This window comes from Lytechinus variegatus, chromosome 2 (genome assembly GCF_018143015.1).
Source record: "Lytechinus variegatus isolate NC3 chromosome 2, Lvar_3.0, whole genome shotgun sequence".
NCBI lineage: Eukaryota > Metazoa > Echinodermata > Echinoidea > Temnopleuroida > Toxopneustidae > Lytechinus > Lytechinus variegatus.
The window spans coordinates 73847742-73865665 of NC_054741.1; the positions used below are offsets into that span (position 1 = coordinate 73847742).

The 17924-nt window shown below is 41.5% G+C and overlaps 1 protein-coding gene across 3 annotated transcripts in view; it reads right to left on the reverse strand.

Moving 5' to 3' along the window:
- Window positions 1-4844: 4844 nt before the first annotated feature.
- Window positions 4845-17924, reverse strand: part of LOC121408980 (rab5 GDP/GTP exchange factor-like) — a 29102-nt gene continuing 16022 nt past the window's right edge. For all 3 annotated transcript variants that reach the window (XM_041600736.1, XM_041600735.1, XM_041600737.1), the window contains 3 exons: window positions 14586-14813; window positions 13246-13502; window positions 4845-5790 (listed from right to left, as the gene is read on the reverse strand). In XM_041600736.1, the coding sequence (XP_041456670.1) occupies window positions 5386-5790; window positions 13246-13502; window positions 14586-14813 (890 nt within the window). In that variant the 3' untranslated portion in view covers window positions 4845-5385. The remainder of the gene's footprint in view (window positions 5791-13245; window positions 13503-14585; window positions 14814-17924) is intronic.

Below are 17924 nucleotides of genomic sequence, written 5' to 3' on the forward strand. Positions count from 1 at the left end.
GATTTTTTAACGGACATAAGATATTCGATGTAACATATTTCATTGAAAGATAATAAAAGTTCTCCTTATGTCATGCAATGTTATTGTATTTGCTATGGCTTCTTAATTTGTTTGTAACTATTGATTTTTGACTTCACATAAGAAAGCCTTTCTCTTTTATCTTATTACTACATGACATAAAGAACAAAAAAAGAGGAAAGCAACAATTAGAGAGTTATAGAAAGATGATAAAAAGAGGAGAGATTAGAGAGAGAATATATGTAAATGTCGTCATGGTTCTCTTGTCGCACGACTTGATTGGATGGACTTTAAGAATGCACAATCCCACACCCGTAACTTATCATTCCAACAACATTTGAAATAATAGTCATAAAAAATAATTTAAAATAAATGATTTTACAATCAAATGAAAATATGCCCTTTTAGGTAATCAAAACAATGATCAATGATTATCAGTGTTCTGATGGTTACTCTATGTCAGTATGAGAATTCCATCCTGTAATGCATTGCGATGTTAAGAACCATAAAGGCATTTATTATACGATACACCATACAAAATAAATTAATGAATCAACAAATCCTGTTTAAGTAGTGAACACATTTCATTATATTATTGCACAAATTAGTATTCCATAGTCCATACAACTTTCAAATATTACTTAACTTAATTAAAGGGGAATCCAACCTCATTGGAAATTTGTTAAAAGAAGAAAAGCAAAAAAAAGTAGACAGATAAAAGTTTTTAACAAAATTGGACAAAGAATGGGATTTTTTTTTTAATTTATCAAAAAACTGAAATAACTGCAACAAATTGGTGTCATTGCAATGTATTAGGGTAAGAACTACACCCCATTCGCTCCAATACAAAATGACTATCTTTTCAACAGTTTTACTCAGAATGCAATATTTACTGCTAACATGAAAACATACAAGGACTTAAAAATAAGCTATATTTTTCATGTGAATACTCCTCAACTCTTATCACAATGTTCTCACAATAAATTGCCAATTTGAGATTTACATAGGCCTAGTGATCTCCACTATGGCTTTCTTATTCCTTGTCCAATTTGCATCCAATTTCAACTTTCTATTCTTCTGACTTATTCACACACCGTTTGTTTAGCCAAGGTTGGATTCCCCCTTACTCTTGATACTAAAAATACTGAAATAAAAAAGTTTTATTCAATGTGTAAATGGTAAATAGCATACAAACAGTAGATACATATACCAGAGGCCGTTCCACAAAGAGTCAAGTATGATTTCCAAGGACCAGGTTTCACAAGATATCTCACATGTAATCTCATTAATAAATACATGTAAGTACACCATGAGCATGTTCTGACCAATGCAGTAATCATACAGCATGTAAAGTCATTAAGTCACACTCTCTGTGATGCACCCCCAGTAGCAATACATTTCAATGTTGACCTTAGTTGTGTTTTACAATAATTTTATAAACATTCAAAACACTGAGCTGAAACAAGGTTTTTAAGTTGTTATTAAACAATTCTCAGAGTATGATGAATTAAAATAGTTTTAGAGTGTTGACAGTATTGCTTCTGAGGGTGTTTCTGGCTCACTTGGACAATGTGATTATAACACCACCGCATTCTGCACAACTAAGTCCTTGGTGCATACTCTAACTGCATAACATGTATTTATTAATGTAATAAATACAATGCTCAACTTTCATCATGCCCGTCTCACACCTTTGCATTTTTACCTTGCGTTTAGCTGTGTATTGCCTGAACGCAGACAAATGCAGTCAAACGCAACACAACACAATGAATGCTAATACGATGTCAATACATAAACCAACACAAAAGCCTTGCATTCTAGCTCGCTAACTTGAAATGTTTTCAAACTTCTGTAACTAAACGCTATCAAAATCTACATGAGCATGTATGAGTCAAAACCAATGCACGTTACTGCCTGATTTACTTTGATACATCTTGCTTCTGCCGCATTACTGCTCACAATTATACACAAGCTTGTACACAACAGTGTTTATCTTACATTTCTACGATTCCTGAATGGTTTGCTATGTAGTGTGCCATGTTACACTGCATAATACTGAATTCGACTAATGCAGCAATATGCAGCTAAAAATGCGTAGGTGTGATCTGGGCTTTACAAACTCTATTTGGTCGATCCAGAAGTACATTTTCTGGTATTGTAATTAAGTGAACTTGCGAAATTGAGACTTTCCAAACCATATTTCTGAAGAAATTAGAACAAATAAATCTTCAAAATCTTGTTTCAAAACCATGTTTACATTAATTTCTACGGTTTAAAATGTTAATCAGAAACCATTATATATTATGCCAAAAAATGTTACCTACACACAAATACACAAAAACTTTTTACTAAAATTTCAAAGTTTACTTCTATGTGAATCTATTGGATGAGTTGGGCAAGAAATTGCCTCACATGAACTTACATAAATTAAACTGATCTTTATATGCTGTACAACATTTGAAATCAATATGAATTGCAATATTTTACTAGTTTCACGGAAGCACTTTTAGTAATTGATAAATAAATTAAAGTAATAAACAATGATTGGCTACATTATATATGTACATGTCAATATCAAAACTCATCCACAAAAGTTTGATTTTTGTCCTTTTCTAATCAAGTTAGGAAGGAATAACAACATCCAGCTTAGGAAGGAATAAGAATATTTTGAGTACCTTTGTCAAAATAAAAAATTGAGAAGGGATATAATTTCATCCTCACTTCTAAAGGGGAGGGGGACAAATGTACCAAAGATTTCTTTTGGTGTCCAAATTTGGTCCATATCTGAGTCCTATTTCATAAAAACTTGTTTTAACTTTTCTATAACAAGTTTATTATCATCAGACACAGTCAAACTGAATGATTTCAGTAGCTTTCAACTATTATTGCAAATTTGTTCTTTTCATAAGTTTTAATGAAATGGGGCCCCTGGACATCAAGTACCATGATCTTACAATATAAAAAGTTCTTCTATTCACTTAAGGTAGGGTTAAGTATATAATGCCTTGATAGTTATAGCCCAGGAAGGTTGGAGTAAAAAGCCATTAATTTCACAGTCGAAATGAAACCCATTTTTATAATTTATCATAGAAAATCAGAATTGGAAAACTGTAAAAAATAACATGATCCTCAAGTCATGGTATTTGTAAAAAAAATGTATGTAGATATTACAAATAACAAAATATACAAATATATGTCAAAATCAGAGAGACATCTGACGAATTGATGCAAAATATTTCAATTTTCACACCAACCCAACAATCTTACCAGCAGAATGCGCATGAGGGCAATCAAAGGTACACCTCGATTGTGGTTGCATTTCTAGCAGTTCTTTGCCCTCTTTATAAATATGATTGATTCAAATGTGCATCTTCCCTTTATGAACAAAAGGGGCCTACACTTTTATAAACACATTTCAGAGTGAATGTCAAGTCTCAAGAGTACTATGGTAACATGAGCATTTGTGTGGAAAAATCATGTCCTTGCTGGCTTTCCATAATTGACATTCAGAGAAACAATCTAGAGCTTTAATAAGATCAATCTTCATAGTATCTGGGCCCATAACACAAAGCTTAATAATTATCATATAACATTTTTCTATGATTGATTACATTGACTACAATGTACAATCAATATTGACAATCAAGCATAAGATTAATCGCTATAAAAATCCTTTGTGTTACGGGACCCAGGCCCTGTATTACATAGCTATCAGAACCAACAATTAATTTACCAAGATGTACAAGTTTTAAGGCATTGATTTTATTCAGTACTAGGGGCACACAGATTTACCTTACTTCATAGAGTCTTGTCACACATCCCAATGTTTACTTTTCTTTTGGGGAGGTTATAACAAAAGGAATACTTGTTTTTAGTCTCATAAATGCCTACATGTATGTCTAACCTGAATCATCTTAATGGATGACCTATAGAATTTACTTTGAGCCCTTTTATATGTTGATTGTACTGATGCACATTCTATAGCACACACTGTTACTTGTATTGCAATGTATTAAAATGAATTCTTGAGGGCATGAAAGCATATGAACCATTCTACACAAATACACGTACATTTTTCACGATATCAATACATACATGTAATGCATGATTTTGGGTTATTGTATCTCTCTATGGTATAGCTATATACTTGTTGAAGGGCCTGCAATACTTACATTTCATATTCCAGCTCAGGGGTGGATCCAGGATTTTCCAAAGGGGGGAGCACATTTTCCCAAGGAAAAATTTGACAAAAAATAAGGACATTTCGTCCACGAAAAAGTTTGACAGGGAAAAAAAAATGTTTTCACTTTCAAGGGGGGGGGGAACACTTCTGTTTCAATGGCATTTTTACATTACAAATTTTAATTGTGCCCCCCCTGGATCCGCCAGTGTTTTAGCTATACATCCTGTCATATCATACCAGCATATTTTTCCAAGAAACGGAGTACCAACAGACAATTGCAGGGTACAAACATCTAATATTTAACTATGAGGATGTTACGTCCACAAAAATCATTATAGGCTTTTAAATAGTCAGAATCAAGACATCTCTTTCCCAAAGATAATTTTGGTCAAGGAGCAAAATCATTTGATTCTTTTTGGGCATACTTCATCAACAGTATTAACGTACAGTCAAGAGTTATCAGACAGAGTGCTTTACTGGTATTAAAAGCAGAGATTTTCTACACATCATCTAATGATCTATGCATTCTGCAGTGCTGAACAATCTACACACAAGTCATTTTAGAGATGGTTTTGTCTTTAAATATCTTTCACATACCGCTGAACGATTTACAAAGCTCATTAAACATTTTGCCATTCTAGACATTGTACAAATGTCCTTCTCATTTCTTCACTGTAATATCTAATCCTCATATGCTGCTCTTGCACATTGTCTTAAGATATGCACATAAGTTTGGACTTTCTACATGAGTCCTTACACAGTTGGTGCAATGGGTATGAACAACCATTAAAGATACAAGGACACTTAATCCTCAAAACTCACTACATGACACCTAGATAGATCCTTGTCATTTGATTGGTTGTTTGATATTGATTATTCAGCCCATTGTACAATGACGTCATCCACTGAACATCCAACAAATCCAACCATAACTTTTTCTAAGCCTATGATTGAGGTGGTAACTTTATGCAGATCTCACTTTTACAATCACTATTATAAATATGCACATTTGTGGATTACCTACTGAAATGGGTTGTATCACCCACATATAGTTCAGGACACTTTGCAGCATCCTTATACTCCGGCCACCATAAACTATTGCTTCAATATACAGAGGCATTACATAACTTTCCACGCATATTCCTTCCTAATATGCATCAAACTTGAGATTTTCTACAACACTCTTAAGTTATTGGTTTCATTGGTACAACTACTGGCTGCAGAGGTGAGGGCAATTCCTTGTTGTCCTCCTGGGCGATGTCATCATCAAGCCTCGGAACCTTAAACCTCTTGACCACAAGAGGTTTAGTGGTCAGTACCTCCTGGACTCTGTCCACAACACCATCCCTCCAGGCGGTCAGCTCTCTTTGAAGGTCAAGGGCATTCTCCATCAAGCAGTCCTGTCGAATGCGCAAGTCCTCCAGGGCTGAGAGGTTAGCATACATCATACGTAGTCCCTCACATATAGGTTCGGTGTTCCTCTCACTACCCGGTGGCACGGCACGACCGGACATGTAGTCATCGTACTCCTCTTGGGTCAGGGAGAGTGATTGGGCATCAAGGTTCTCAATGAAGGAGATTGCACAGCACTGGAGGAGAAAAATTAAAAATAAATGTTTCACTTATTGAATATGAAAATACTTACCTGATTTTCTTATTTACGAGATAACTCATACATCTACTTGATTTGCTAGTTCAGCCCTCTGGACTGCCATACCCGAAAAGAACTCCCAAGAATTTAAAAAAGCGCGAGCGCGCCCTCTCCCGTTCAGGCTTACTACCCATGATCACCGCGCAATTAGCGTCCATCTTCCTCACCTTTCGCAAGCCCATACGTTGAAACATGTTGCTGCGCAAGGCGGAGGGTCGGTGGGAGGGTATCAAGTAGATGTATGAGTTATCTCGTAAATAAGAAAATCAGGTAAGTATTTTCATAATTTACTTCAATAACTCCATACATCTACTTGATTTGCTAGACCAGCACGGACTCAAACCGTAGGGAGGCATGTTTTCAATTGTAAGCCTAAGAAAATTTGAAAAAACAAAAACAACGAAATTTAGGGAGAGGGGGAAAAAGCCGCAGCTGCTTTAAGCGCCGAAGCAGCAAATCTCGCCTCGCTGGACGGAATGTCCTTCAAGTAGAAAGAAGTGAAGGAGTTAGTTGAGCGCCAAAAGGCGGCCCTCAAAAATGTCCTCGAGAGGAAAGCCCTGTATACTCAGGAATACTAAGTATCATGGGCCCTCGGCCTAGTGTCAGGAGAACAACATCACCTGCTGACTAGAGCGTAAGAATCGGAATTTGTTGAAAGTTTCAACAAGAATCGTGATCGGAAAACTGAAGCTTTTAAGGCTCAGTAAGTGATCAATCGACCAATCTGAGAAGGCGAGATATTTAAGCCTCCGCGTGGGAGAAAGCGCCCAGAATTCGATATCTGTCTCAAATGCGTGAGGGCAGAAAATCTGCAGAATTCTGATAGAGAGCTGTGGTAAAAAGTTACTAGCGGTCCGAAGGGGACCAGGAACGACGGAGAGTAGGGATTTAGGAAGAAAACCACTCGTAAGGCAGACAAGGGTCGAGAAAGCGACTGAGTGCCATCCTGTTAATAAGGAATGCCGCGGACATGTTGCCTATGTAGAATAGAGCAGTCTGGTCAAAACAGCTCAACCGGGCGTGTCAGGGAAACAGCGCGGTACACATCACGACAAAAGTGTGTTAGACCGGGTGATCGAGAGAGAACTCAGGATCCCCTTTCTCCCATACTGATTGAAGCACCCATCTGAGGGTGCAGTGCCCGCGGTGGAAGAGGTGGCTTGGCTCAAGCCACCATCGCCGAGAGAGCCCGTGAGGCTAGGCTGCGATGGCTGTCCGCTGGGCGGGGGAATCCCTAGCAGCAGCAAGCGTACGCCAGAGGGAGCTGGCGAAAAAAAATCTGTCACGATATTACGTGTAAACGACCATCAAGAGATGCTCTAAACGAACAGACATCGCCAGATATGATACCTCAACCGTTACATTCCCAACGGAATCGAATGAGGTAGCAACGGCCCTGTCCTATCAAGTTAGGGACGGAAACTGGCTAAGAGTGTCGAAGTCCTCGCTTGAAGAAACAAGCGAAGGAGACTTGAGGAAGTAATCACAAAATTTCCATCAGTCTGCGGTGAGAACCAGTTGTTTATGAAAACAGTCACAAGGCCTGTTTCTCAGGTGATCGTAAGAGCAAGCACCGCCGGCGCCGGTTGCGGCAGCGTGGAACAGTCCGATATCGGTAAGATAAGGAGCTCCAAAAAGCTGCGGGGGGCGGCAAAAATGACGCCCTAAGCAGCGGGGGATGAGAATCTAAATTTCTAAAAGAAGAACTCCAGTGAAGTAAATCACTTACATGGAGAGACTCATCCACAGTCGGCCCGAGAGAAGGCGGGTCGTAGTGATCGTGGTTAGGAAGGCATAAGCATACATCCATCCACGGTTACATCATCCTCGGTCGTGCGGTGACCCTGGCCACATGCATTGCATGGAAGGAGGATGAAAGCAGCATGCGGGGCGACTCGAGTGTGCCGTGAAAAAATTTCTAAGAAAGAAGCCGATTCGACAAACGGGCACGGTAAAGACATCCACCGTAGACCACTCCGCACAAGGAGGGAACGGCGGAGACGCCCGCAAGATTGACCCACATAGAGGGCAGTCTATAAGATAGACAGTTAGAGCTCGACCGATGGTCTGGCGGTGTACAGTTTGGTGTGAACTCGCCAACCCGGTACGGTGGGTGTGCCCAGAAAGTAGGCATAGAATGCCGACAGAGAATCCTGGGGCTTTAAACAAGTTTGAACGCACGTACATAGCCAACAATCTCATGAGATGTACGGCGGTTACTTTCCTCCGAGATGATGTTTACCCAACCGGGAAAGACTCGGGGAACAGCTGTGAATGTCAACAGGAGGGATATCTAGCATATGAAAAGCTGATTCCTTCCACGTATTCGGTGCGGGTGCTGCCGGCGGTGTCCGGGGGGACGACCGGTGATGGCAGCTCGGGCAGGGTTCGTACGAGCCGCCCGAATACGAGACAAATAGGTTAACATAACCATAATGCACCGGGTGGTGAAGGCATAGCGATTATTAAGCACAGGAGAACTTTTAATCGCCGTGACATTCAGATCCGATATACATACTCATAAGCTCGGAGAGCTATGAGATAGTGAGACATACCGCTGGGCGGTGATGGTGCTCATATCAGAGTCGCCCTCTCTTCAGCGGCGATCGCTGGAGAACGGGTATCTGTACTAGCCCTGACTCTGGCGTTGCAAGGGTAGGAGCTAAGTAAGACAGGGCACCCTTACTTTCGAATAGAAAGTGAGGTTCAGGCCAGAAAAGCGACGGTCCCGTCGCCTGGGCGGACGGTCCGCGGACGTGATAGGTTGTCCTCTCAAAGCAGCCAAACATTCTCACGAGAGAAGTGCGGCATGCGGTATGTAAGAGATTCATACCTCCAATCTACGGGCCCGCTTAGGGGGAAGAATGGAGAGAGTTACCGCTGAAGGAGTCGTCGCCGTATGTGAGCTTGACGTAGAGGGCGAATTCGGGAGTACCTGCATAATAATCGCCCCCCCCTGCCTCTGCCTTCTCGCTAGCCTCGAGAGGCTTGAAAATTTCGAGACGGCGGCGCCGGAGCCTGGCGCTTCCGGGCAGCAGCAGAGCGGGGGTGGATTTACACCCTCGGAGCTGGCGGCTTCCTCGTCGTAGGAGCCGCCTCGTCTAGAGCGACCCCGTCACTCTCCGAGACCCCCAATTCGGCCGATTGAGCTCGGGGCGCCTGAAGAGGCGGGGCGAGAAAATATGGACTCCCTTGCTTCATCAATACCCCCGCTCGGAGGGTAGATGTGCGGTAGATACTTGTCAAGCAGCGCCTGAGCGCTTACTGAAAAGTCGACCGCGGGATAGGGGTTGTCCTCGCACTGTCCGCCTTCGAGAGACTCCTCGTAAAGGGAGTCTCGCTCTATGGACTGAACCGGGGGTTGTCCAGTAAGCGCCGGGGTGGCCCCGCGTGTCGGCTGGGACACGTGCTCTGAGATCGACGAAAATGCTGGAAAGCACACGCGATCTTGGGGCACCCGGTTAGTCGGTGCACTGGCTGGCGATTTAACAGAATCGCTCGAGGATTTCCCGGGTGTCTGGTGGTTATTGCCCACTTGTCTCGCTTGATGCTCAGGGGCATCAGCGGGGTGAGTAGACGTCGAGGGTGGGGTGAACCCGCACTGCTCGAAAGCAGAATGTAGCAGCATGAATAGCTGTGACATCTGACCACCGACACAAGGGTCTGAAGGAGGGGCGCCCATGGCAACAGGGCTGGCCGACCTCACCTTCGACCTCTTCTTCTTCGCGGCCTCCGCCGGCGTGGCCGGGGCAGAAGAAGGCACAAGAGGCACGGGTGATTTCTTACGATTTGCCGCCCCTGGCAGGGCGGCCGCCAACAACGAAACTTCACCCGAATCTGACGGGGTCAGATTGTGGTCACAGTCTGATGTGTGACGCCTCTCGCGGTAGTGGAATGTAGCAGCATGAATAGCTGTAACATCTGACCACCGACACAAGGGTCTGAAGGAGGAACGCCCATGGCAGCAGGGCTGGCCAACCTCTCCTTCGACCTCTTCTTCTTCTTCTCTTTCTGCGGGCTCCGCCGGCGTGGCCGGGGCAGAAGAAGGCATGAGAGGCACGGGTGATTTCTTACGATTTGCCGCCCCTGGCAGGGCGGCCGCCGGCAACGAAACTTCACCCGAATCTGATGGGGTCAGATTGTGGTCACAGCCTGATGTGTGACGCCTCTCGCGGTAGCAGAATATAGCAGCATAACATGTATGACTGTAACATCTGACCACCGATACAAGGGTCTGAAGGAGGAACGCCCATGGCAACAGGGCTGGCCGACCTCTCCTTCGACCTCTTCTTCTTCTTCTTATTTTGCGGGCTCCGCCGGCGTGGCCGGAGCAGAAGAAGGCACAAGAGGCACGGGTGATCTCTTACGATTTGCCGCCCCTGGCAGGGCGGCCGCCAACAACGAAACTTCACCCGAATCTGACGGGGTCAGATTGTGGTCACGATCAGATTGTGGTTACAGTCTGTGTGACGCCTCTCGCGGTCAGGGGCTGGGCGATCTCTCCCGATGCTGTCAACGGAGGACGACTTATACGGCAGAGATCCTGACCTGTGCCGGGGGGAGAGAACCGCACTCTCCCTCCGGACTTCTGGTGACCCGGTAGCCGGTGGGTCGCATAGCCCTATGGGTGCTGCGGCGGCAGGACCTAGTTTAGGCTTGGAAGCCTTGGCTACCACTTTTTCCTTTGTCCGAGACCGTGGCACCACAGTCTCGGCCTTCCTTCTCTTAGCATCCGACCGCAAATTCGGAATGCTGAGCGACGCACCCTCATACTCACCGCCGCCGGGCGCTCACCGCGGCGTCCCTCCTACTCGCCTGGAGGCGGCCGACTTCTGTAACTTGCAATCGGGACGGTCCCCGTGGAGGGCACCAGGTCCTCTGGGGCTGTGTTAGTCCCATTCAAAGGTACCTCTCTCTACCCTGAAAAAGGAAAAACAAGAATTTTTTTTTTTTTTTTTTTTACAAAGATCTCGCTTAGATTAAAAGTGGAGACCGGAGTGGTCTTTCCCTCCTCCTAAAAGGAGTTTGTTTGAGCAAACAGAACAAAACAAGAGGGGAGGGGTAGGGAGGAAGAAGAACCTAAGAATAGTTTAGGTATCTGCCTGTAAGAAAATAAAAAGGAGGTCGGAGACTTTGAAAAAAGAAACTCCTACAAGGTTCCCCTACTATATTCTCTTTTTTTTTTTTTGTGCCCGAAGGAAAAATTCGAAACAAAAATTCAAAAATGAATGCAAGTTCAGAAGAGAACGAAGTTTCCACCTGCGAAGAAACACAAGAACAAGCATTTCAGAGCAGGAAGAAAAGGGATTGAGAGACAAATAATTCCAGATAAAAGAAATTTTACGATAATTTCCAAGAGGAAAAAAGTAACCTCCTGTGGAAAGGTAAAGAAATTCAGAACAGGAGGAAGGAGGAACGTCTCTAGTAACGATTCCAAGAGGAAGAACGACACAGTAAATCCTCAAAGGGAAATCGTAGAGCCCGCCTGTCGAAGTAAAAAAATATAAGACTAGGAGGGAAGAGGGAATTGAACGAAGAAAACAATTCCGGGAAAGGTCAAAAAAAATTTCTAACAGGAAGGAGACCCCACCTGTAAAGAACAAAAATTTTTTTTTTTTTTTTTTGGGGGGGGGATTGAATAACCAATCAATCAAGGTATAATTAAACAATCCCCGAAGCGTCTGTGAATAAAATATTAATCAAGAATTTTATTCAGAACAGAAAGGAAAAGGAATTGAGCTTTAAGATCCGCCTGTGAATAAAATATCAATCAAGAAAATTATTCAGAACAGAAGGAAAAAGGAATTGAGCTTTAAGATCCGCCTGTGAATAAAATATCAATCAAGAAATTTATTCAGAACAGAAAGGAAAGAGAATTGAAGAATTAATCAATCAATAATCAATCGAAAATCTTAATAAATCAATTCCAGAAAGCAAGGAAGGAACAGAGTTGAAGATCCCAACCTGCAAAAAGAAATAACAATAACACCCTCGACAACAAAGTGTAGAGGCTGTCTAGAATTTAATTCAAAAACGGCACCAAAAGCCACCACGCTTTGAACGTGAAGAACAATAACCATGACAGGTGGTGAAGGCTTGCTGCCACGTAGGCAGGCCAAGCCCGGTGCCTCGCGAACGCGCTAGCGATGCGGCGCGACGAGAACTCAAACGTTAGAAAAACAATTTAAGTGTCACCAAAAACATGTCTAAAAAGTCACGCCAGGTGTAAATTCTGAACACAATCTTACACACAAATGGAAAGATTGAAATTAAAAGGGAGAATGCACCACAGATAAGCGAAAATAATATACCAAAGCTCAAAAAAGATTTGAGCTCTTAGGAGACTTATCTGAGCACGTCTTGACAGGTGGCTTGCCGAAAGCAAAAGAGGAAGATGGACGCTAATTGCGCGGTGATCATGGGTAGTAAGCCTGAACGGGAGAGGGCGCGCTCGCGCTTTTTTAAATTCTTGGGAGTTCTTTTCGGGTATGGCAGTCCAGAGGGCTGAACTAGCAAATCAAGTAGATGTATGGAGTTATTGAAGTAAATTAGGCATTTTGAATAGAAATCATCTGGGGCCCCGTCTTACAAAGAGTTACAATTGCTCAAATCAATCTCATCTGTATGGAAATCCATCCATACCATAATTTTTTTTCTACAGGAAATTGTACACATATTCGTAAACAAAGAGAATCACACCGAATCTCCAAGACAACGATGAATGTATGAATATACATCATATCTAGAAAATATTTCGAACAAATTTGCATAATTTGACGTTGCTAGCCATCCATAGTTGTGGTTGATCGGATCAATCACAAATCTTTGTAAGACAGGCCCCAGATGTATTAACTGTAAAATGTAAAAATAAAGGGCTTGAGAGTAAGAAAGGGGCAACATTAAACCCTTGTATACAACTTAAAACAAATGGTGACCCTGCCATAATGTCAGTAGCTTTGGACAATAACATTAAAATATTGATCAGAAAATCAGTATCTGTTAAATGATTAATACCATCTTTACCTTCGTACCATGACTAAACTACAAGCACATCCATGCTTCCAAAACCATTACAAATTTAAGCATCAACACCATCATCATCACACCACAACACAACCATCATCAGCATTACATCATCACCATCGCAATCACTATCACCACCATCATCGTCATCACATCACAACCGCCTTTACCATCATCTCCACCATAATCATCACCATTCCCTTTCCATGCCACATTAAAAATGTTGTCTTACCATAACACTATTACCATCCAATGATGCAGATAAATGATTGGATCTGCAAACTGTTGTTAATCCACAATAACCTTTCCCTCCAATCTAACATAAAGTGTGTGAACCAGTACCACCATCACCATCATCACTCTTACTCACCAGATTAGTGAAGTAGTACCCAGCTTCTCCTTGCATCAGCCTGCTTGGGTTAGCAAACCTTGAGACATACTGGATGTTGGAGTGGAGCTGCGGAGGATTGGCCTTCAATACCATGTAAATCAGGACTGGTAGGTAGTCATCAGCACTGGCCGGTGCACCTTGGGACTGGTGTACCATTTGGAAGATGAGCTTGCTGGTCCTAACGATGCAACTCAGCTTGTCAATTGGTGCTCTCTTGCTGTTCATGTCAATCAGCTCTGCAATTGCAACAATAAAGACATCAATGAGTCCAAAAATTTAAAGTGGGAAAATCAGACTATTTTCTAGCCATTAGAAAAATATAAGCATATATTTTGAAAGATTTGGAAGTAACAAACAAACAAAATTATAGATTTTCACAGAGCAAAGCACTACATCTCCTTGCTCTATCAACAAGCCATGCATGACATCTTTTTATCAGATTTTATCTGAAAGACAGATGATTGTATCTTCAAGTGTTTGTAAAGACTTGCCGGGGAATTGACTCCACAACCTCCTGTTTCCAGAGAGGATTTCTATCACTCATGGTTACTTAAGATCTACAGATGGGTTTTCAAAGGACGTACAATCAATTTGAGAAGGAAGTAATATCAAATTACAATTTCTCCAAAACCTCCCAAAGTTTTTCAATTGATGTTTTTCATGTCATGTGTAGTGACACTAAATAAATCCAGTTTACAAGCACAAAGAACCTAAAGAACCTGTAGAAACTGAATAAATAGACCAACTTCCTGCTTTTGTCATACATATCGGTACCTGATGTAATGAACATTCAAAATATTCAGAATCCATTACTGATTTTAAAAAAATGTCACAATCATCAATAATGTCCACAACTTGTAAGAAGGTTAGCAAAAAATAAAGATATATTTCTGAGAACCCTAGAACAAAACAAGAACTGGTGGGTGTTTCATAAAGCTGTAAGTTAAGAGCGACTTTAGGAACGACTGGTGAACCTTTCTTGTGCGCTAAATAATCACAAATGAACATAATGGTAAACATCATGTACCACAAGGATCACCTGTCGTTCTTAAAGTCTGCTTGATTTACGAACAGCTTTATGAAACGGCCCCCTGAAATGCTAGAAATGTTTGCAAGATAATGCAAACTTCTAGAAATTCCCTTCAAATTCAAAGTGACATTTGCAAGAAAGTGATGGTACTACCAAACCACTTTGCATACTTGAAGAAACTTTTGAACCTCAATATAAGTGCTGGGTTTTAAATTTGTAAGAAATTTGTCTGCTCTGAAATGAAATACAGCAACTGTGGAAACCCACCAACATGGGCCTTATAGCCTACCTTCTTGAGCCTTCTCTATCAGCCTCTCAACATTGGTATTATCTTCATTGATAGCAGCATCTAGCATGGAAGGCATGACCCAACGAAGACGACGAATACGATTCTGGATGGCTAGATCCTTCTGTTCATCATCGGTCAAAGGAGGACAGAAGAGGTCACGATAGAGGCGTGTCATGATGACCTTCTCTAGGTGATCCATCATTGTTGAACACTGTTCTGGGCTCGTACCTGTGAAGAGATAAGAATGTAGAGTGGGTCAAAGGTTGTGTATTTCCGTGTTTACACAGTGACTTTGCTCGGGGGTTCGATACGTAAGCTGCGATCAACACGGCAATTTCATGCTGTGTAAACGCAATCGGTGTGATCCACGAGCTGTGTCGAACACGGCTTTTTTGATCTGCCAAAATTGTAGGTTTTTCTGACTCGCCTATTTTTTTGTGTGTAAACAGAAAGCCGTGTCGAACTCGCATGACCTTGGTCAAACACAGCATATCCGTATGTCTATTCTACTTCCGTTTGTGATCTGCAGGCCGTGTCACACTCGCCTTTTTTGTTTCAGTATAAACATGATCACAGTTGCCCTCTTCGCAGCCTTCAACCCTGCTTGAGGATTCAACACTCGAGCCAAGTCGTGTGCAAACACGGTATCAGTGTCAAACATGTAGGACACGGGGGCTCAGTGGGTGGGATGCTATGGACTTGAAGTTAAACCTGGCTAGATCATGCAATAGACTTTTAAAACTAGATCTTCTGCATTGTTGCCAGGTGCTTTGTTTCGAATGAAAACCAGTATAAATAACAACTGCACTATGTCATACAGGGTTTCATAGAACACCAGCCAGGAGCTTAAGTGGATACCCTGGTTAAAGAAAAAAATTACTAAAATGATGACTAAAAATTGAATCAAACAAATGCGTATGGTTACCAAATGTCTTCAACACACAACACTGTAGTATTCTATATACTTGTTAAAACCGTATTTTTAGGAGAAACGGTATCTAAAGAAACATTTTCGACAAAAATGAGTGAGGTTTGTGGGAGAAAAACACCTATTTTTTCTACAAATCCTTGAGTATTTCAGAAATTCACTTCATAATTATTGAAGAAAAAAAAAATAGAAGTGACTAAAATTATTTCAACTATATTTATATTTTAGAGAGTCAAAAGGGGCCTAAGCTTTCGATCCTAGTAGAACCTTCGTCGGAGGCAAAATGACCAAATATACATTGTACATTGTATTTTAAGCAAATTGTATACAACAGATTCATTAAGAAAACACTGAGACTCGATTAACATCAATGATTTTATTTCACTCAGACTGTTTTAAATTAGACTAACAAAGCCTTGATCAGTCATAGGCCTACATGTATGCTGCAAATTGGTGCATTGAAAAAATATAATGAAATGGAGTAGAGCTGAAAGAATACACACACAAAAAATAACCTTCATTGCCCACAGCTATAATGGATTAATTCCAATACAAAGAAGATTTGGTTTACCAAAGCTACTGTATATAAAGGATTAAGACTTAAAAAGCCTTGCATAGATGCTACAATAGTCATTTCAAACTGAAAACATATGTAGTGTTATCACATAGAAGGTAATGTAGAAGATTTGGATGAATAATATAGCCTAGCATTATTGTATGTTTCCTCTGTGTACGAAACCAACTTCAGTTGCAATTCAGTATTAAACAAAATTTGAATTACCGTATTAGAGAGATTATTCTCAAAGATTTCATCACATCCAGGGATATCACCAATTAGTGATTTAGAGAATGATATAAAAGATTTTTGTTTGCTATCATAAATACTTTGGTTTCACTCGTGTTTAATATTATACCCCGGGGAAACTGAATTATCACTATGTATAGTATAAAACTAATTAATGTAATTCCACTTCATTCAAGTACATAGAACTTTCTTTGCATGACAAAAACCTCCATTTGAGAACACTATACCCCAATTTCCCTCAATCAATTCTCTTCTCCAAGTACAACAAACCCACTGCCCCAAGCAAGCAATATAAGTATCAAAACACCTGTTTCTTGACCTCGGTCCGATGATAACACAACAGCCCGAGCGCGGTCCCTGCAAAGCATGCCGTCATTTTATTTGCTTACTTTCCTTATTTCGAGGTCAATTTTCTTCGTTAAAAATTGAAAATGGACTAACATTGGGGTTTCTGAATAAAATATGCCTTTGAAAACGTGATTAAATATCGTATACAATAATTTCATTTCGAAGGTCCTACTACAGGCAGAGAAGTCTTACGTAATAGCACAGCTGTTGTTTATCATTTCGTCCTTGGCTCAACACTCATTTACTGGCCTGTGGAGGTGAAATTAGGGCCATCTGCACCATTCCGAGTTTTCAAATTAGCGCGCTATTTCTGATCCGGCAAATTATCCCAATCTGAAAAATCTCGAGATTGTTTGTAATGCAGATGCAATTATCGAGCTAGTTCGTAGGATTAATCTCGAGATTGCAATCCCAAGTCAACTCGAGTTTATTTGCAAAATAGCGCGCTAGTTTACGAATTATCCCGCTAATTCGTAGGTGCAGACGCACTCGAGATTGGACTCGGGTTAATTTATTCATGACGTCAGTCCATAATGCAATTCGCGTTCCATTTCCGCCTTGGTCAAAACATAAAGACATCGCGATCGTACCGAACGCATGCGAACTTGTTAACATGTCAACTTTATATCGCGAATAGCGTTCATCAATTCCCCAATCAGCAACGATGGTGACCCACCAGTGAATGGATTTTGGGAGAGACCAGACCGATGGTAGAGGCGCTCATTATCGACGATGGTCATAGTCAATAACAACACTGACAGCAGTGTTGTCTTATTCCTTCGCAAAATGTGAGCAAATAGCATTTCTTTCCTCCTTTTCTCTCTCTCTCCCTCTCTCTGTCGTTGCCTCCTCCGCCATCATATTAAACGAAATATACTTCACTCGCTTATAATTATAGCGCAGCTGAGCTGAGAGGATTGTTGCATAACAACGGTCGAATTCAGCGAAAGTGCTAGTGAAAAGAGTACATGTGTATTTGATTGCATATCGCGGGAAGTTATTCAAAAGCGTGGGCCGTTGAAACTCCAAGATCGAAAGTGCGCATTCTCAGAATATCGGGCTTGTTGCCTTGCTCGAGCAGGAATCGCTCTTCTTGCGATGGTGGAGACGGGGTTTCTTGAATCTGGAGATTAATCGCGAAGCGGGCCGATCGGGCTAAAATCTCGAGATTGAGCAAACTCGGGATGGTGCAGCACCGCCTATTGAGACAACGGGGATTACCTGGCCAAGAAGGGTTAATCGGGGCTTGGAAATGTTA